At 47.3% G+C, this 21,054-nt stretch overlaps 1 protein-coding gene across 1 annotated transcript in view; it reads left to right on the top strand.

Annotated features, from left to right (window-relative positions):
• Window positions 1-18,559, top strand: part of POLR1F (RNA polymerase I subunit F) — an 18,682-nt gene extending 123 nt beyond the window's left edge. The window contains exons 1-4 of the mRNA XM_038761338.1: window positions 1-65; window positions 11,370-11,511; window positions 15,355-15,563; window positions 17,743-18,559. The exon at window positions 1-65 is cut by the window's left edge and continues 123 nt beyond it. Of these exons, the coding sequence (XP_038617266.1) occupies window positions 1-65; window positions 11,370-11,511; window positions 15,355-15,563; window positions 17,743-18,166 (840 nt within the window). The 3' untranslated portion in view covers window positions 18,167-18,559. The remainder of the gene's footprint in view (window positions 66-11,369; window positions 11,512-15,354; window positions 15,564-17,742) is intronic.
• The last annotated feature ends 2,495 nt before the right edge of the window (window positions 18,560-21,054 follow it).

The following is a 21,054-nucleotide window of genomic DNA, read 5'->3' as shown; positions in this document are numbered from 1 at the left end:
CTCCGGCGCCTCAGCGCCGGCATCCGACACCAGCTCGACGCCCTCCTCCTGCGCTACTCGCACAGGTCGGTCGGGCGGGCGGAAGGGCGGGAGGGAGGGCGGCTCCGGGGCACGCGCTCGCTCACTCCGTCAGTCAGTCAGGCCGTCAGTCAGTCAGGCCGTCCGTCAGTCCGTCGTGTTTATTGAGCGCTGACTGTGCGCGGAGCGCTGGACTGAGCGCCTGGGAATCCAAGTTCATTCATTCATTCACTCAATCGTATTTTGGGAGCGCTGACCGCGTGCGGAGCGCGGGACTGAGCGCTTGGGAATCCAAGTTCATTCATTCATTCATTCGCATTTATTGAGCGCCGACTGTGCGCGGAGCGCGGGACTAAGCGCTTGGAAACTACAAGTTCATTCATTCATTCAATCATAATTATTGAGCGCTGACTGCGGAGCGCTGGGCTGAACGCCCGGGAACTACAAGTTCATTCATTCATTCAATCATAACTATTGAGCGCTGACTGCGGAGCGCTGGGCTAAGCGCTCGGGAAGTGCAAGTTCATTCATTCATTCAATCGTATTGAGCGCTGACTGTGTGCGGAGCGCGGGACTAAGCGCTTGGGAAGCCAAGTTCATTCATTCATTCGTATTTATTGAGCGCCGACCGTGTGCGGAGCGCGGGACTAAGCGCTTGGGAATCCAAGTTCATTCATTCATTCGTATTCACTGAGCGCTGACCGTGTGCGGAGCGCTGGACTAAGCGCTGGGGAATCCAAGTTCATTCATTCATTCATTCGTATTTACTGAGCGCTGACCGTGTGCGGAGCGCTGGGCTAAGCGCTTGGGAAGGACAAGTCCATTCATTCGTATTTATTGAGCGCTGACTGTGCGCAGAGCGCTGGACTAAGCGCTGGGGAATCCAAGTTCATTCATTCATTCATTCGTATTTATTGAGCGCTGACCGTGTGCGGAGCGCTGGGCTAAGCGCTTGGGAAGGACAAGTCCATTCATTCGTATTTATTGAGCGCTGACCGCGTGCGGAGCGCTGGACTAAGCGCTTGGGAATCCAAGTTCATTCATTCATTCAGTCGTATTTATTGAGCGATGACCGTGTGCGAAGCGCTGGGCTAAGCGCTTGGGAAGTACAAGTTCATTCATTCAGTCGTATTTATTGAGCGCCGACTGTGCGCGGAGCGCTGGACTAAGCGCTTGGGAATCCAAGTTCATTCATTCAATCGTATTTATTGAGCGCCGACTGTGCGCGGAGCGCTGGACTGAGCGCTTGGGAATCCAAGTTCATTCATTCATTCGTATTTATTGAGCGCTGACCGTGTGCGGAGCGCTGGACTAAGCGCTTGGGAATCCAAGTTCATTCATTCATTCATTCAATCGTATTTATTGAGCACCGACTGTGCGCGGAGCGCTGGACTAAGCGCTTGGGAATCCAAGTTCATTCATTCATTCATTCAGTCGTATTTATTGAGCACCGACTGTGCGCGGAGCGCTGGACTAAGCGCTTGGGAATCCAAGTTCATTCATTCATTCAATCGTATTTATTGAGCGCTGACCGTGTGCAGAGCGCGGGACTAAGCGCTTGGGAATCCAAGTTCATTCATTCATTCGTATTTATTGAGCGCTGACCGTGTGCGGAGCGCTGGACTAAGCGCTTGGGAACTACAAGTTCATTCATTCATTCAGTCGTATTTATTGAGCGCTGACTGCGGAGCGCTGGACTGAACGCCTGGGAACTACAAGTTCATTCATTCAATCATAACTATTGAGCGCTGACTGCGGAGCGCTGGGCTAAGCGCTCGGGAAGTGCAGGTTCATTCATTCATTCAATCGTATTGAGCGCTGACTGCGGAGCGCGGGACTAAGCGCTTGGGAATCCAAGTTCATTCATTCATTCGTATTTATTGAGCGCTGACTGTGCGCGGAGCGCTGGACTGAGCGCTTGGGAATCCAACTTCATTCATTCATTCATTCGTATTTATTGAGCGCCGACTGTGCGCGGAGCGCTGGACTAAGCGCTTGGGAGGTGCAAGTTCATTCATTCATTCATTCATTCATTCAGTCGTATTGATTGAGCGCCGACTGTGCACGGAGCGCTGGACTAAGCACTTGGGAAGGACAAGTCCGTTCGTTCATTCATTCAATCGTATTTATTGAGCGCCGACTGTGCGCGGAGCGCTGGACTAAGCGCTTGGGAATCCAAGTTCATTCATTCATTCAGTCGTATTTATTGAGCGCCGGACTAAACGCTTGGAAAGGACAAGTTCATTCATTCATTCCTATGTATTGAGCACTGACCGTGCGCGGAGCGCTGGACTGAGCGCTTGGGAATCCAAGCTCATTCATTCAGTCGTATTTATTGAGCGCTGACTCTGTGCGGAGCGCGGGACTAAGCGCTTGGGAATCCAAGTTCATTCATTCAATCGTATTTCTTGAGCGCCGACTGTGCGTGGAGCGCTGGACTAAGCGCTTGGGAATCCAAGTTCATTCATTCATTCATTCGTATTTATTGAGCGCTGACCGTGTGCGGAGCGCGGGACTAAGCGCTTGGAATCCAAGTTCATTCATTCATTCAATCGTATTTATTGAGCGCCGACTGTGCGCGGAGCGCTGGACTAAGCGCTTGGGAATCCAAGTTCATTCATTCATTCGTATTTATTGAGCGCCGACTGTGCGCGGAGCGCTGGACTAAGCGCTTGGGAATCCAAGTTCATTCATTCACTCGTATTTATTGAGCGCTGACCGTGTTCGGAGCGCGGGACTAAGCGCTTGGAAATCCAAGTTCATTCATTCATTCGTATTTATTGAGCGCCGACTGCGCGGAGCGCTGGACTAAGCGCTTGGGAGGAACAAGTCCATTCATTCATTCAATCGTATTTCTTGAGCGCCGACTGTGCGCGGAGCGCCGGGCTAAGCGGTTGGGAAGTACAAGTTCATTCATTCAATCGTATTTATTGAGCGCCGACTGTGCGCGGAGCGCTGGACTAAGCGCTTGGGAATCCAAGTTCATTCATTCATTCGTATTTATTGAGCGCTGACTGTGCGCGGAGTGCTGGACTAAGCGTTTGGGAATCCAAGTTCATTCATTCATTCATTCATTCATTCATTCATATTCATTGAGCGCTGACCGTGTGCGGAGCACTGGACTGAGCTCTTGGGAATCCAAGTTCATTCATTCATTTGTATTTATTGAACACTGACCGTGTGCGGAGCGCGGGACTAAGCGCTTGGGAAGTACAAGTTCATTCATTCATTCAATCACTTATTGAGCGCTGACTGTGTGCGGAGCACTGGACTAAACGCTGGGGAACTACAAGTTCATTCGCATTGAGCGCTGACTGTGTGCGGAGCACTGGACTAAGCGCTTGGGAAGTGCAAGTTCATTCATTCAATCGTATTTATTGAGCGCTGACTGCGGAGCACTGGACTGAGCACTTGGAAATCCAAATTCCTTCATTCAATCGTATTTATTGAGCGCTGACTGTGTGCGGAGCACTGGACTGAGCGCTTGGGAAGTCCAAATTCATTCATTCATTCAATCGTATTTATTGAGCGGTGACTGTGTGCGGAGCGCTGCACTAAGCGCTTGGGAAGTACAAGTTCATTCGTATTTATTGAGTGCTTACTATGCACGGAGCACTGGACTAAGCGCTTGGGAAGTACAAGTTCATTCATTCATTCAATCGTATTTATTGAGCGCTGACTGTGCGGAGCACTGGACTAAGCGCTTGGGAAGCCAAGTTCATTCATTCATTCATTAATCGTTTTTATTGAGTGCTGACTGTGCGGAGCGCTGGACTAAGCGCTTGGGAAGCCAAGTTCATTCATTCATTCATTAATTGTTTTTACTGAGTGCTGACTGTGTGCGGAGCACTGGACTAAGCGCTTGGGAAGGACAAGTCGGCAACATCTAGAGACGGTCCCTACCCAACAGCGGGCTCTCGGTCTAGAAGATTCATTCATTCATTCACTCATTCATTCACCCATCCATTCATTCGGAGAAGCAGCGTGGCTCAGTGGAAAGAGCCCGGGCTTTGGAGTCAGAGATCGTGGGTTCAAATCCCGGCTCTGCCAGCTGTCAGCTGGATGACTTTGGGCAAGGCACTTCACTTCTCTGGGCCTCAGTTACCTCATCTGGAAAATGGGGATGAAGACTGGGAGCTCCCCGTGGGACAACCTGATCACCTTGTAACCTCCCCAGCGCTTAGAACGGTGCTTTGCACATGGTAAGCGCTTAATAAATGCCATTATACTTATCTTTATTCTCTGAGCCTCAGTTCCCTCATCTGTAAAATGGGGATGAAGACTGTGAGCCCCCCGTGGGACAACCTGATCACCTTGAAACCTCACCAACGCTTAGAACGGTGCTTTGCACATGGTAAGCGCTTAATAAATGCCATTATTAGTATTATTCTCTGGGCCTCCGTTCCCTCATCTGGAAAATGGGGGTGAAGACTGTGAGCCCCCCGTGGGACAACCTGATCACCTTGTAAGCTCCCCAGTGGTTAGGACAGTGCTTTGCACATAGTAAGCGCTTAATAAATACCATTTTCTAGACTGTGAACCCGTTGTTGGGTAGCGACCGTCTCTAGATGTTGCCAACTTCTAAAAAGAATAATAATAATAATGGCATTTATTAAGCGCTTACTATGTGCGAAGCACCGTTCTAAGCGCTGTGGGGGGATACAGGGTGATCACGTTGTCCCGTATGGGGCTCACAGGCTTCATCCCCATTTTGCAGATGAGGTAACTGAGGCCCAGAGAAGTAAAGTGACTTGCCCAAGGTCACACAGCAGACAAGTGGTGGAGCCGGAATTAGAACCCACAACCTCTGACTCTTCAGCCCGGGCTCTTTCCAACTGTGCCACGATCATCATCGATGATGATGATGGCATTTATTAAGCGCTTACTCTGTGCAAAGCACTGTTCTAAGCACTGGGGAGGATACAGGGGGATCAGGTTGTCCCACGGGGGGCTGACAGTATTCATCCCCATTCATTCATTCATTCATTCAATCATATTTATTGAGCGCTTACTGCGTACAGAGCACTGTACTAAGCGCTGGGGGGATACAGGGGGATCAGGTTGTCCCACGGGGGGCTCGCAGCCTTCATCCCCATTCATTCATTCATTCATTCAATCGTATTTATTGAGCGCTTACTGCGTACAGAGCACTGTACGAAGCACTGGGGGGATACAGGGGGATCAGGTTGTCCCACGGGGGGCTCACAGCCTTCATCCCCATTCATTCATTTATTCAATTGTATTTATTGAGCGCTTACTGCGTGCAGAGCACTGTACGAAGCACTGGGGGGATACAGGGGGATCAGGTTGTCCCACGGGGGGCTCACAGTCTTCCTCCCCATTCATTCATTCATTCATTCATTCATTCAATCGTATTTATTGAGCACTTACTATGTGCAGAGCTCTGTACTTAGCGCTTGGGAATCCATCAATCAATCGTATTTATTGAGCGCTTACTGTGTGCAGAGCACTGTACTAAGCGCTTGGGAAGTCCAAGTTGGCAACATCTAGAGATGGTCCCTACCCAACAGCGGGCTCACAGTCTAGAAGGGGGAGACAGACGACAGAACAAAACATACGCAGTAAGTGCCCAATAAATATGATTGATTTACCCTGATTCCCTTTTTGTAGTTTATTTTAGCATCTGTCTCCCCCTCTCCACGAGAAGCAGCGTGCCTCCGCGCAAAGCCTGGGCTTTGGTGTGAGCCCCTCTTCTAGACTCTGAACCCGTTGTTGGGTAGGGACCGTCTCCGTATGTTGCCAACTTGTACTTCCCAAGCGCTTAGTACAGTGCTCTGCACACAGTAAGCGCTCAATAAATATGATTGAATGAGTGAACGAGTCAGAGGTCTTGGATTCGAATCCCGGCTCTGTCACTTGTCAGCCGTGTGACCTTGGGCAAGTCACATCACTTCTCCGCGCCTCAGTTCCCTCATCTGTAAAATGGGGATTAAAGACTGGGAGCCCCCCCCGTGGGACAACCTGATCACCTTGTATCCCCCCCCAGTGCTTAGAACAGTGCTTTGCACATAGTAAGCGCTTAACAAATGCCATCATTATTATCCCCCTCCTCCTCCTCAGATACTCCCACAGGTCAGCCCCAGCCCCCAACCCATCCTTCATCCCCCGCCCCTTCTCCCAACCCCTAATAATAATAATAATAATAATAATAATAATAATAATAATAATGTTGGCATTTGTTAAGCGCTTACTATGTGCAAAGCACTGTTCTAAGCGTTGAACCCCATCATCTCCCAACCCCAGCCCCCCTCCCCATCCCCCCAGAACGGAGTGGGAGAAGAGGAGAGGAGGGCTCAGTCAGGGAAGGCTTTCTGGAGGAGATGTGCCTTCATTAAGCTTTTGGAGGCGGGGAGAACAATTATCTGATAATTGAGAAGCAGCGTGGCTCAGGGGACGGAGCCCGGGCTTGGGAGTCGGAGGTCATGGGTTCTAATCTAATTCACTTCTCTGAGTCTCAGTTCCCTCATCTGTAAAATGGGGATTGACTGTGAGCCTCACATGGGACAACCTGATCGCCTTGTATCTACCCCAGTGCTTAGAACAGTGCTTGGCAGATAGTAAGCGCTTGACAAATACCATTATTATTATTGTTATTATATGAGGGAGGGCATTTCAGAGCCCTTCAAAGCCCATATTGAAGGCACATCTCCTCCAAAAGGCCTTCCCAGGCTAAATCCGATTTTTCCTCATGTGCCACTCCCTTCTGCCTCACCCCGACTTGCTCCTTTTGATCTTTTTTCCTCTCCCTGCCCCTCAGCACGTATGTATAGGTCTGCCGTTTTATTTATTTACACCAGTATCTGTTTATTTGAATCGATATCTGTTGCCTCCCTTCCCCCCGAGACCGTGAGCTTGTTGTGAGCAGGGATTGTCTCTCTTCATTGCTGTGCTGTACTTTCCCGAGTGCTTAGTACAGTGTTCTGCACACAGTAAGCGCTCGATAAATGTGATCGAATGAATGAAAGGCCAGAGGTAGGATGTGGGCAAGAGGTCGTGAGCAAAGTAGACTCCCTTCTGCGTCGCCCTGACTTGCTTCCTTTCCTTCTTCCCACCCCCACATCCCTTATAATAATGATGGTATTAAGCACTTACTATCATCATCATCATCAATCGTATTTATTGAGCGCTTACTATGTGCAAAGCACTGTTCTACGCACTGGGGGGATACAAGGTGATCAGACTGTCCCACATAGGGCTCACAGTCTTAATCCCCATTTTACAGATGAGGGAACTGAGGCACAGAGAAGTTAAGTGACCTGCCCAAAGTCACACAGCTGACAATTGGCGGAGCTGGGATTTGAACCCATGATCTCTGACTCCAAAACCTGTGCTCTTTCCACTGAGCCACGCTGCTTCTCAATAGCTGTGATAGCTGTAATAGCTGTAATTATGCAATATGTAATTATTACATTATTACATATGTAATGTAAATATGTGATTATGTAATAGCTGTAATTTTATTTCATTTGTATTGATAACAGAGGTCCAGAGAAATGAAGTGACTGGCCCAAGGTCCCACAACAGGCCCGTGAGGGGAGGCAGGATTAGAACCCAGATCCTTCCAACTCCCAAGCCCTTGCTCCATCCGCAACACCATGCCGCTTCTACAGGCTTGAAACAGGCCTGACCTACAGCTTGAAGTGTTTTAACAAATGCTGTTGTTATTACTGTTGTTGTTGCTGTTGGTAGTAATAATTATGTAATTATAATTATAATGAAAATAGTTCTAGGAAACCAGGGAGATTATAACTTTGGGATAAGTGGATTACAACTGGAAGAGATGGAGGATGGCCTTTTGCTCCTCTCAGGCGTGGTGTGGGTTTCTCCCTGCCCTGTGTATTTTTTGCTCCCTCAGCTAAACTTTGCCATCTAACATGGTTTCTTTTACCATCGAGGGGAAGGCTCCGGAGAAATGGCTCGACTGTTGCCGATTTGTACTTCCCAAGCGCTTAGTACAGTGCTCTGCACCCAGTAAGCGCTCAATAAATGCGATTGAATGAATGAATGAATGCCAACGGCGCTTCTCTATTAAAATCCCTGCCAGAACAAGAACCAGGACAGGCTTTTGGGGAGTAGGATCTTTCTCTGGTTGTGATGAAAGGGGTGCCTTGTCCAGAATTTTTGGATGTCTTACGTGGCCTTTAAATTAGCTATGGTGATTGTGTTTCTGAGATTACTACTGTATTTTATTTTATTAGTGATGCGTATATAGCTATAATTCTATTTATTCTGACGGCATTAATAATAATGATGGCATTTGTTAAGCGCTTACTATGTGCAAAGCACTGTTCTAAGCGCTAGGGGGGATACAAGGTGATCAGGTTGTCCCACGTGGGGCTCACAGTTGTCATCATCATCATCATCAATCGTATTTGAGTGCTTACTATGTGCAGAGTAGTATCCCCTGAGTATCAGTATCCCCTGAGTAGCATCCCCATTTTACAGATGAGGTAACTGAGGCTCAGAGAATCTAAGTGACTTGCCCAAGGTCACACAGCAGACATGTGGCGGAGCTGGGATTCGAACCCATGACCTCTGACTCAAAAGCCCGGGCTCTTTCCACTGAGCCACGCTGCTTCTCGTTGACACCTGTCTACTTGTTTTGTCTTGTTGTCTGCCTCCCCCTCCTAGACTGTGGGCCCGTTGTTGGGTAGGGACCGTCTCTGCATGTTGCCAACTTGTATTTCCCAAGCGCTTAGTCCAGTGCTCTGCACACAGTGAGCGCTCAGCAAATACGATCGAATGAATGAGACGGCAAACATTTCTGCTCTGTAATGCTGTGTATGCTTGGTTGTCGCTCATTAACCCATGGATACAATCTCCTGCTCACTTTGCTGGTGAAAATAGCGGGGTGGGGTGTGTGTGTGTTGCCAAAAAGAGACATAGCGTGAGCCGCACGTCTTTGTATTATTCCCGGGAGGATTGATCCTTGCGATATTGAAGCATTTCCTCCCTTCAAGACTGGGGATGCTTCTCTGCCCGGCTAGGCTACTCATTCATTCATTCAGTCGTATTTATTGAGCGCTTACTGTGTGCAAAGCACTGGACTAAGCACTTGGGAACTACAAGTTGGCAACACGGGCTCACAGTCTAGAAGGGGGAAACACACAGCAAAACTTGTAGATAGGTGGGCTGTCTGCTGGACTGTTATCCCAAAAGTCCACTGCTGGTTTATGGTCTTTACTAATACTGTCAGTCAATCAAGGAACTTATTTATTGAGCTGTCTCCCCCTTTTAGACTGTGAGCCCACTGTTGGGTAGGGACTGTCTCTATATGTTGCCAATTTGTACTTCCCAAGCGCTTAGTACAGTGCTCTGCACATAGTAAGCGCTCAATAAATACGATTGATGATGATGGTGATTGAGCACTTTGTGCAGCTCACTGTTCTAAGCACTTGGGAGAGGACACTACAACAGGATTAGCACTATTACTAATAGCGGTATTGGTTAAATAATAATAATAATGTCAATATTTGTTAAGCGCTTACTACGTGTCAAGCACTGTTCTAAGCTCTGGGATAGAGACAAGGCTATTGGGTTGTCCCACTTGCGGCTCACAGTCTTGATCCGCACTTGAGGTAACCGAGGCGCAGAGGAGTTAAGTGACTTGCCCAAAGTCACACAGCTGACAAGTGGCGGAGCCTGGATTTGAACCCATGACCTCTGACTCCAAAGCCCGGGCTCTTTCCACTGAGCCACGCTGCTTCTCAAAAAATAATGATGGTGTTTGTTGAGCGCTTCCTCTGCCAGGCAGGAGCCGTGGATACAAGGAAATCGAGTTGGACACAGTCCCTGCCCCACGTGGGGCTCACACTCTCAATCCCCATTTTACAGATGAAGTAAATGAGGCCTAGAGAAGTAAAGTGACTTGCCCAAGGTCACACAGCAGACAAGTGACCGAGCAGGGATTAGAACCCAGGACCTTCTGGCTCCCAAGCCTGAGCTCTAGCCGCTACACCATGCTGCGTCTCAAATACATAAATACTTACTGTGTGCCAAGCACTGTACTAAGCCGTGGGTAGTTACAAAATAATCAGATCGCACACGGTCCCCATCCCTTAAGGGGCTCACAGCCCGAGGTGTGCGGGGACAACTGGGATTTCATGCCAACTTGTACTTCCCAAGCGCTCAGTACAGTGCTCTGCACACAGGAAGCGCTCAATAAATACGATTGATTGATTTCATCTCCAGTTCGCAGCTGGGGCACCTTTGTTGGCCAGTTACTTCGTTGGTGTTTTTGAGGAGCGCCGGGTCTCGTCCATCCTCTGCCGCGGCCAATGCTTCTCCCCCGGGCTGTAGTCCTTTTGGATCCCTCCCCCCACCTTCAAAACCTTATTGAAGCCACACAATAATAATAATGATAAGCATTTATTAAGCGCTTACTATGTGCAAAGCACTGTTCTGAGCCCTGGGGAGGTTACGCGGAGAACAGGTTGTCCCACGGGGGGCTCACAGTCTTCATCCCCATTTTACAGATGAGGGAACTGAGGCACTTAGAAGTTAAGTGACGTGCCCAGGGTCACACAGCTGACAATTGTTTGAGCCGGGATTTGAACACATCTCGTCTTCCCTTCCCCACAGCACCTGTATATATGTATATATGTTTGTACATATTTATTACTCTATTTTACTTGTACATATCTATTCTATTTGTTTTATTTTGTTAGTATGTTTGGTTTTGTTCTCTGTCTCCCCCTTTTAGACTGTGAGCCCACTGTTGGGTAGGGACTGTCTCTATATGTTGCCAATTTGTACTTCCCAAGCGCTTAGTACAGTGCTCTGCACATAGTAAGCGCTCAATAAATACGATTGATGATGATCTCCTCCAAGAGGCCTTCCCTGATTAAGCCCTCCTTTCCTCTCTTCCCTTTCCCTTCTGCCTCACCCTGACTTGCTCCCTTTATTCATCCTCTGCTCCCCGCCCAACCCTACATCATTTATGTACAAGTGTGTCCTATCGTTATTCATATTAACGTCTGCCTCCCCCTGTAGACTGCAAGTTTGTTGTGGACAAGGAATGTGTTGTTATACTGTTGTATCGTACTCTCCCAATCGCTTAGTACAGTGCTTTGCACCCAGTAAGCGCTCAATAAATACGATCGGATGAATGAAAGAACGAACCGGTGGCTGCTTTTGGGGCAAATTGGAACCGGCCCTTGGTCCTGCTTCATTTTCCATCACTAGTGACGTTTTTTCCCCCGGCAGATAGCGTCTAGGTTTGAAATCTCTCACTCGGGTACGTCCCACGTCGCCGTGCGGGCTTTTATTGTTGAACAAGTCCTACCGTCTTGGTCTGGGGGCTAAAAGTGGCTCCGTTTCCTTCCTTGCAGCTTCCAGGGCGTTCCCGTGGCTTACGATAACATCAAAATAGTGGGACACCTGGGAGATATTTACGATGACCAAGGGCACATTCACATCAACATCGAGGCCGAATTTGTCATCTTCTCTCCTGAGCAAGGGGCAACGCTGGTGGTACGTAAATTCTTTTCTAATTTTTCTCTTTCTGTTGCTTTGGACTACAATCTGGAAAGCCATCTGTTTGAGGCTTTAGGTGAATCCAGGTGTTGGGATCTGAAGGAATTATTGTGGTTGGTGAGCAGTGGTTTCTACTTCCCTTTCATTTTAAATGTATGCATCAATATCAGCACTCTTATACCCAAAGACTTGCTCGCTGGTTGGTTGGGTGTCTGACAAGCAAGTGCTCTCTCATCTTTTGGAAAATTGATTTGATTGATTTTATTTTTTTATGGTCTTTGTTACCTGTTTACTCTGTGTCAAGCACTGTTCTAAACGCTGGCTGGGGTAGATTCATTCATTCAATCGTATTTATTGAGCACTTATTGAGCGCTTGGGAAGTACAAGTTGGCAACATATAGAGACGGTCCCTAACCAACAGTGGGCTCACTGTCTAGAAGGGGGAGACAGACAACAAATCAAAACGTGGACAGATGTCATCAGAACAAATAGAATTAAAGCTAAATGCACATCATTAACAAAATAAATAGAGTGGTAAATATGTACAGGTAAAATAAATAGAGTGATAAATCTGTACAAACATATATACAGGTGCCGTGGGGAGGGGAAGGAGGTAGGGTGGGGGGATGGAGAGGAGGAGAGGAAAAAGAGGGCTCAGATATAAGTTAATCAGGTTGGACATAGCCCCTGTTCCACATGGGGCTCCCAGTCTAAATGGGAGGGAGAAAAGGTTTTGAATTCCCATTTTTCAGATGAGGAAAGGAAGGCATGGAGAAGTTGTGTTCTTGCCCATGGTCACACAGCAGTCAACCAGAGCAGCAAGACCTAAGTGAAAGAGCACAGTTTGTGAGTCAGAAGATGTGGAAAATGGGGGTTCAGTGTCTTTTCTCCCCCTGTGACTCTGAGCCCCGTGTGGGACAGGGACCGTCCAACCTGATTTACTTAGTAATAATAATGATGGCATTTGTTAAGCGCTTACTATGTGCGAAGCACTGTTCTAAGCTCTGGGGGGGATACAAGGTGATCAGGTTGTCCCACGTGGGGCTCACAGTCTTAATCCCCATTTTACAGATGAGGTAACTGAGGCCCAGAGAAGTTAAGTGACTTGCCCCAAGTCACGCAGCTAAGTGGCGGAGCCGGGAGTAGAACCCATGACCTCCGGCTCCCAAGCCCGGGCTCTTTCCACTGAGCCACGCTGCTTCTCTAAGTCTGGGGTGGGCTTGTATCCACCTCAGTGGCTAGAACGGCACTTGACACAACGTAAGTGCTTAACAAGTGTGGTTTTTTTTTTTTTTTTTTTTTAAATAAAGAAAAGCAGGAGGGTGCAGGGGGGTTTGGTTAGGATCTTTTCTTGCCTGGCACAAGCCTTCACATCACCAGGTTTTGAGAGGGGAGGAGGAGGGAGCAGGAAGGAAGGAAGCACATGCAGATTCCCGGCCCCGGCTTTGGAGAAGGTGCCGCCAGCAGGTCTCCTACTTCTTTTTGTCCTTGGGAGCCGATGCCCGCCCGGTAGGGAGTGTCCCGGCCCGGTCAGTCGGGGTCCCCAGAGTGGAGCAGGGCGGGCGGGCGGCTGGCCCTTAATGAACCTCGGGGAAATCCTCTAGTCGAGACGGGGAAGGCCAAAGATGCTGGGGCACGCCCCACCTTCAGGCCTCCGGCAGCAGCCTCAAAGGGACCTCCTGGGCTCCCTGGGGGCTCCAGGACTCTACTGTGGCCACATTGGGACCGATTCAGAATCATCGTGGAGTTTAAGCACTTAACAGTGAAGCAGTATGGCCCAGTGGAGAGCACACATCCCTGGGAGTTCATTCATTCAATCGTATTTTTTGAGCGCTTACAGTGTGCAGAGCACTGTACTGAGCGCTTGGGAAGCACAAATCGGCAGCGTATGTGTATCGGGAGTCAGAAGGACCTGTGGTCTAATCCTGGCTCTGCCATCCGATTGAATGAATGAATGAATGAATAAATCTACCTGCTGGGTAGCTTTGGGCAAGTCACTTAGGTCCTCTGGGCCTCAGTTACCTCATCTGTCAAATGGAGATTAAGACTGTGAGCCCCTCATGGGGCATGGACTGTGTCCATCGTGACTAGCTGTATCTGCCCCATCTCTTAGTACAGTGACTGGCACACGAAGCCCTTTAAATACCCTCGGGGGCGGGGGACAGCTTCCTATACGCCAAGCCCTGAACTAACCACTGAGGTCGATAAAAAATAATTTAAAAGATAGATAATTAAAATAGATAATTAAAATAATAAAACCATATTATTAATTATATTTAATTATATTTAATTATATTTAATATACTATAATTAAAATAGATAATTTAAAAGATAGATAAAAGATAATCACTTTGGGCACATCTCCTGTCCCATACTGTCCCACAGGCGAAGCGGGAGGGAGAACAGGGACGTAAGCTCCGTTTTACAGATCAGGAAACTGAGACCCAGAGAAAGTAGGTGACTTGTTCAAGGTCACCCAGCAAGGAAATGATGAAGCTGGGGCTAGAACCCGGGTCCTAGAACCCAGGTCCCCTGACTCTCAAGTGTGAACTTTTTTTTTTTTCTTTTTTCCTTACCTGGCACGTAGTACAAAAGGCATAGTCTTTCATCCCCTGAAACCTGTAACCATAACTGGTTTTTCTCACAACTTGCCACCTGGCTTAGGTGTCGACTCTTCAAAACTCATCTAGACTGTGAGCCCGTTGTTGGGTAGGGACCGTCTCTCTGTGTTGCCAACTTGTACTTCCCAAGCGCTTAGTACAGTGCTCTGCACACAGTAAGCGCTCAATAAATACGATTGAATGAATGAATGAATCTTCAGACCCCTTTCTCCCAATTTTGTAGGGCAGGTAGGACCAGGCAGAATATTCGAAAATAGATGGATCAGTAAATGAAATCCTTTAAAAAAAAATGGCATTGTCAGCTGGTTAGAATGAGCATATAGAGCATGCTATTTTACACATAAGGGCCAAGCCATGTTCAAACATAACTCTTTGCATCATGCTAAATTAAATCTTTAAAGAATGCTTTTTAAGTTTTCAAATTAGTTCTGTTTATGGAAATGCATCATGGATCCCAGTTATGAAAAGCATATGTTTCCCGCCCTAAACTTCTTGAACTTTCGTTCAAAAGCCGGTCACATCAAGGAGCGTTGCCTCGGGGGGTTTTAATGTGGAAGTGCAGTGATTTGCTCCTAGGGGGATTGTAGCCGAGGCGGGGGCTGGGGGTGGGGGGTTGAGGCTGTTTTCTTTTCTGTTACACGGTTGACATGCAACCGTTAATTTAGAGAAGCTCTACTTTTGAGAAAAACACCGCAGTGCTGTACAGCCACGTTTTCTGCCCTGAATTTTAGTTGAGGTAAATCCTTATTAAGGTATGCCATTATGACAACATTTTCTAATTCAAGCTGGGGCCGAAATATGGCACAGGTGAGTCTCCCACGGTGCCGCTTGGCTCCGCGCTGGATCCGGCTGAAAAAACGGGATCTGGGATTTGGCGACCAGGGATCCAGGCCGGGGGCCGTCGGTGGGGAAGCCAATGGTCCAAAGAGCCATCTGGAATGTTATTTGAAGGGACGGACCCCTAGGGACCCACCGCACTGACACGGGGGGCAATAGTTGCCACGGCGACGGCTCAACTGTGGCCCGAGAACCCAGCCAGCCAGAACCAGAGAGGGCCCCGACGCTGCCCGGATAACCAGCGCCTTAAACATTCCCATTCCCGGACCGAGGCCCGCCCATCCTTCTCCCCTGGAGACCCCTACCCGAGTCAGGGATGCGGAATTTGTGCGGTCCGCCTTGTAGCTCACGATCTCGTTTCACATTGTGTTGTGGCTTTTAGGGGCAGGTCAACAAGGTGTCTCCAAGTCACATAGGCTGCCTGGTGCACGGCTGCTTCAACGCCTCCATCCCCAAACCCGAACAGATGCAAACCGAAGAGTGGAAAGACCTGGGGATACGAATAGGAGACGAGTTGGAATTTGAAGTGTTCCGTCTAGACTCCGATGCTGCCGGAGTGTTCTGCATCCGGGGACAGCTGAACGACAACAGGTACCGTTCATTCGACACGTGTTCTCTCCGTCGAGCCGCCGCTCTAACGCCAGTGCACGCGGGTTCTTGAAGGAAACACGTTCTTTGAGAAAAAAAATTGGCGACTGCAAAACGTTTTCACTGCGGAAATAAGGAGACGTGTTGTAAACTCCTCCCTCCCCCAAATTCTTTATTAACCACATACGTATATTTGGGATCATTTCTGTACATGGGAGGGTGATTCACTTTGAGAATTAAATTTCAGTAATGATGCCTCACTCACAATCCTTCTCGTTTTGTAGCCAAAGTACTCAGTGGCTAACCTCACATTTTTGCCATTTGTTCGTTTGATTTTTCGCACCCACTAAGCCAGTGCTTTGCACACCGTAAAGCACTTATTAAATACGATTGAATGAATGAATACTAATGCAAGTGTTTTGTGTTAATATTTAGGTGCACTGTATAAATCAGCATTTGCCAGGATTCAACTTGCCCCCTTTCTATATGAATACAGGCATATAGGCTTAGAGGTATAGATAACAGGTGTATGGCAGTTTCTCAATTAACTCAAAAGTATGGGACTTTCACGTCAATTTTTTCATACATCCTCCCATCTTCCTTGTGAGGTGGAAAGAGGGCAGTGAGGCACAGAGAGGTTAAGTGACTTGGTCATACAACAGACCAGGGGCGGAGCTGGGACTAGAACCCAGGTGTCCAAGGCTGGGCTCTTTCCACTGGACCATGCCGTGGTTCTTTAAAACAGAAACAGTGAGAGTCTTCCAGTGAATGCTTCTCCTCCTCCTCCTCCTCCTTCTTCATAACCTTAAGGAGATGGGGTCTAGACGTTGAGAGCACTGACTGACGAATGATGTGATGCTGTCATTGGGAAAACCCGAAAGGCTACAAAGAATGTTGTGGATTCACAGAATAAGAAGTCCCAAGAGTGTGAGCCCGGTCGATGGTCCAGTTCTTTTCACTGGTCCCCATTTTGCTCTTTTTCCCCCCCCTGTTTTAAATATGGTATCTTCGTAGAGAAATTTTTCACTTTAGTTTGACCCATTTGATTTAGAGTCGTGAATCTGATTATCTAAACTTGTAGGCATAACTACAGGATAGAAACTGCCTGTAGATGAGACTCTAGAGTCTCATTGTTGGAAAATGGCTTTGATTTTTAAGCCCTCTGAAGAGGGAACTGCCCAGGGTCAAATTTCTTTTGGCCATTTTTCCAACCTTCCGACGGGTTCATTCTCAGGGGAAAGTGCTATTGTGTATTGCTGTCCGTTGTCTGTACTGGGATACTCACTGAGACAAAAGAGCAGTCTTTCTCCTGGAGGGACAGTTTGTGGCCAAGGAAAGTTTTCACAAGGCCCGGGGGTAAAGCAGTGAGAATGAGTACAGGGTGAAACAGTCCTGAGAGAGTCAGCAGAGTCAGTCATATTTATTGAGTGCTTACTGTGTGCGAAGCACTGTACAAAGTGGCGGGGAGAGTTCAGTGCAACAATAACAAACAGTAAGCACTTAACAAATAGCAGAATTAATATTATTAATGAAGGGACACATTCCCTGCCCACGATGAGCTTGGATGAAGGTGCGAAAGACAGAAACAACATCCGCGAATTCAAACCCTCCCTCCTCCCCAGGGAAACATTCAAGAGGGTTCCAGAGAGCTGAACTCCCGTGTATTCCCAGCCCATTGTTTGGCAGGGATTGTCTCTATTTGTTGCGAATTGTACCTTCCAAGCGCTTAGTACAGTGCCGTGTACACAGTAAGTGCTCAACAATTACGACAATGAAGGAATGAATTAGGAAGCAGGCCCTGTACCGTGGATAAGGGTTCATTTGGGAGGTGGTGGGGATCAGTCTAACCCAACATGTACGTCTTTAAAGCAAAGTTCACCCAATAATGCCCCTGACGGCTAGTCAACTCCCTGAGTTTTCTCACACGTGGATTGACCTGAAGTAGGACTTGGGGAGTGCCGATGTGCTCTCTGAAACGAGCAGCATTTGCATTCCCCCGCCAGGGTCTAAAAACACATTCTTCTCTTCCAACCAAATTTCAGTGGCTTGGGTGAGAATGCCAAGTGTATGTTGTAGCCCACTAGCTGCTGGGTTTTCAAGAAATCCCGACGTGAGGTGAGATGCCCTCGGAGACCCCGTCCCATTAGTTTTTGCTCACTCGCTTCCGTGTTTATCTTCACAGCTTGAAAGCCAGGTGTTCCAAAGGAGTTCCAGAGGAGTCGGCGGAGATCGACCATAATCCCGGGGCCACCGAAGAAACTCCCAAGAAAAAGCGGAAAAAGAAAAAAGACTCGAAGAAGCACCAGGAGGAGGAAGGTGGCGCGGCCGAGGCAGCCGATTTCGCAACGGTGGCCTTGAAAGAGGAGACAGACATGCAGCCCATTGACAGTGTGAATGGCTTCTGTGAGACCCCGCCAAAGAAGAAGAAAAAGAAGAAGAGAAAGAGTGAGGAGAGGGAGGCTCAGGACCCTGGGTTTCATGGCAGCGACTCCAGCGGTTACCAAAGTGACCACAGAAAGGGCAAGAAAAAGAAAAGAAAACATGACGATGCTGACTCTTCTCAACTATTAGAAGAGCCAGTGCTTAAAAAAGAGAAGTCCCAGTAAATCATTTTGACGCTTCAGAAGGTCAGAACAATTGTCTTCGGATCAGGTGCTCTATCACTTCAAGTTTTTAATCTAGCCCCTGAGAATCACGCTTAAGCTATCCCGCCCATATATAGGTCCTGAAACTTCGAATTTTCTCTTGTGAGACTTAGATCTATCTGTGCCTTGGGAACACAAACGTTTCGAAGACTCACAAAATTTTAATCTTGTCCCAGAATGAAAGGATGAATTGGAATAGATATACAGCAGTCGTGTGGTCAACAAGTCAAGATTCTTTTTACCGTGCCAAAGTGCAGTACTGTGCTTCCAGGATATAGTTCTATTTGTAGCCGCTTTCTGAGCGGTGTCAGAACTTGTTGTATATGAGGGAAAATAAACAGTCTTTAAGAGGAACAGTCTGTCGTACATTGGTAAATCGGTGCTCTTTCAGTCGATCAATCAGTAGTGTTTGTGTTTTTACTGTGGGCAAAGCGTTGTGTTAGGGACTTGCACTAGCCCACACTGCTTCCCTGCTCCCTCCTTCCCAGCTGAAGTCACATAGGAGGCTCTGGGTCTCTTTAAACCATCCTGCGTCATGGCATCGGGTGTTTCTATTATTTTGTATCAAGTAGCACATGGCATACTGGAAAGGCCACAGGACTGGGAGTCAGGAGACTTGGGTTGTAATTCTGGCTCCACCACTTGCCTGATGCTGTGTGATCTTTGTGGCTCCATTTCCTCATCTATAAAAGAATAATAATAATAATGATGGCATTTGTTAAGCGCTTACTATGTGCCCAGCACTGTTCTAAGCACTGGGGGGGATACAAGATAATCAGGTTGTCCCACGTGGGGCTCACAAGTCTTAATTCCCCATTTTACAGATGAGGTAACTGAGGCCGGAGAAGTGAAGTGACTTGCCCAAAGTCACTCAGCTGACAAGTGGCGGAGCTGGGATTAGAACCCATGACCTCTGACTCCCAAGCCCGGGCTCTTTCCAGTGAGCCACGCTGCTTCTTTGCACATAGTAAGCGCTTAACAAATACCATTGTTAGTATTATTATTATTATTATTCTCTAAAATGGGAATAAGATACCTTATCTCTCTCCCCCCTTAGACTGAGCCCCATGTGAGACAGGCTGTGCACTCTCCTTGTATTGTATGTGCCCCAGCATTTAGTTCAGTTCAGCACTTAACAAATACCACAATTATTATCATATGTACCTATATATGTGATAATTGTGCTTATTTATTAAGCACTTATTAGGTAACAATATTAGGCTCTGGCACCTAACAACATTAGGTGCTTATTAGGTAACTTATTAGGTGCTCTGTACTAAGCACGGGGGTAGATTTAAAATCACCAGGTCCGACATAATACCTGTCCCATATGGAGCTCAGGAGGAGGGAGAATGGGAATGAAATCCCCATTTTACAGATAAGGAAACTGAGGCACTGAGCAGTTAAGTGACTTTTCCAAGGGCACACAGCAGGTATGTGGCAGAGCCAGTATTTAAACCCCCAGGTCCCCTGACTTCCAAGTGCATGCTGCTTATTTTCTGATCATCATCATCATCATCAATCGTATTTATTGAGTGCTTACTATGTGCAGAGCACTGTACTAAGCGCTTGGGAAGTACAAATTGGCAACATATAGAGACAGTCCCTACCCAACAGTGGGCTCACAGTCTAAAAGGGGGAGACAGAGAACAAAACCAAACATACTAACAAAATAAAATAAATAGAATAGATATGTACAAGTAAAATAAATAAATGAATGGAGTAATAAATATGTACAAACATATATACATATATACAGGTGCTGTGGGGAAGGGAAAGAGGTAAGATGGGGGGGATGGAGAGGGGGACGAGGGGGAGAGGAAGGAAGGGGCTCAGTCCCAGCCCTATTGATCTATCTTCTAGTCAGTTGTGTTTATTGAGCCCTTACCTTGTGCGGAGCGCTGTCTGTGCCGAGCGCTTGGGAAAGTACAATATAACAGACACATTCCGTGCCCTCAAGGAGCTTACAGTCTAATCCCATTTGAGGCTGGAACTATAATTTACCTTGATGATTTCGTCCAAATCAATACTTCTGCATAGAGCAGGTTTCAAATAAGCACTGGCATACACAGCATTTGTTTTTGAATGCATTCCTGTTTACTGGTATAGCATTTGTATTTTGTACTTCACAAATGGTCCATCATCTGTTACATGCATATTATTGAATTAACCTGTTTTTGATTATCGAACAGATACTTTAAGGGTTTCTACGTTCAGGATCTAATTATTATTGTGGTATTCATTAAGCACTTCCTATCCAAAAACTGCTAAGCTCTGGGCTGGGCAGGGAACGTGTCTTGTATTGTGCTCGCCCAGGCGCTTAGTACAGTGACCTATTTTAGAAATGAGAAAGCAGACCCAGAGATGTCTTCTGGTTCTTAGTCTCTCACTCTTTCCACTATGCCATACTTCTTCGAAAGAAGGACAGGTGGTGTGAGTCTTGGAAAACCTTGCTCACAAAGCATACGCCTAGCTCAGCCTTGATGGTACATAAATTCACCCTGCGTGGAATCAGGAAAAAAACCCAAAACTACTTTTCCTCAATGCAATTCATTTATTCAATCGTATTTATTGAGCTCATTCCGTGTGCAGCTCACTTGGGAGAGTGCTTAGTACAGTGCTCTGCGCCCGGTAAGCGCTCAATAAATACGATTGAATGAATGAAAGAATGAACAATGAACAGACACGTTCCCTGCCCACAAGGAGTTTACAGCTTAGGAAGGAGACGGACATTAATAAATAATTACAGTAATATATGTAAATGCTGACATCACACTGTAAGGCCAAAGAAGCCCTGAAAACTTAAACTTCCGTTTCTTCCTTTAAGGTCCTTGCTACTGATAATTCTC

The sequence above is a fragment of the Tachyglossus aculeatus genome, chromosome 2, assembly GCF_015852505.1.
Source record: "Tachyglossus aculeatus isolate mTacAcu1 chromosome 2, mTacAcu1.pri, whole genome shotgun sequence".
NCBI lineage: Eukaryota > Metazoa > Chordata > Mammalia > Monotremata > Tachyglossidae > Tachyglossus > Tachyglossus aculeatus.
Note: the sequence above shows the minus strand (reverse complement) of the source record. Positions and strands in the feature narration are given on the sequence as shown.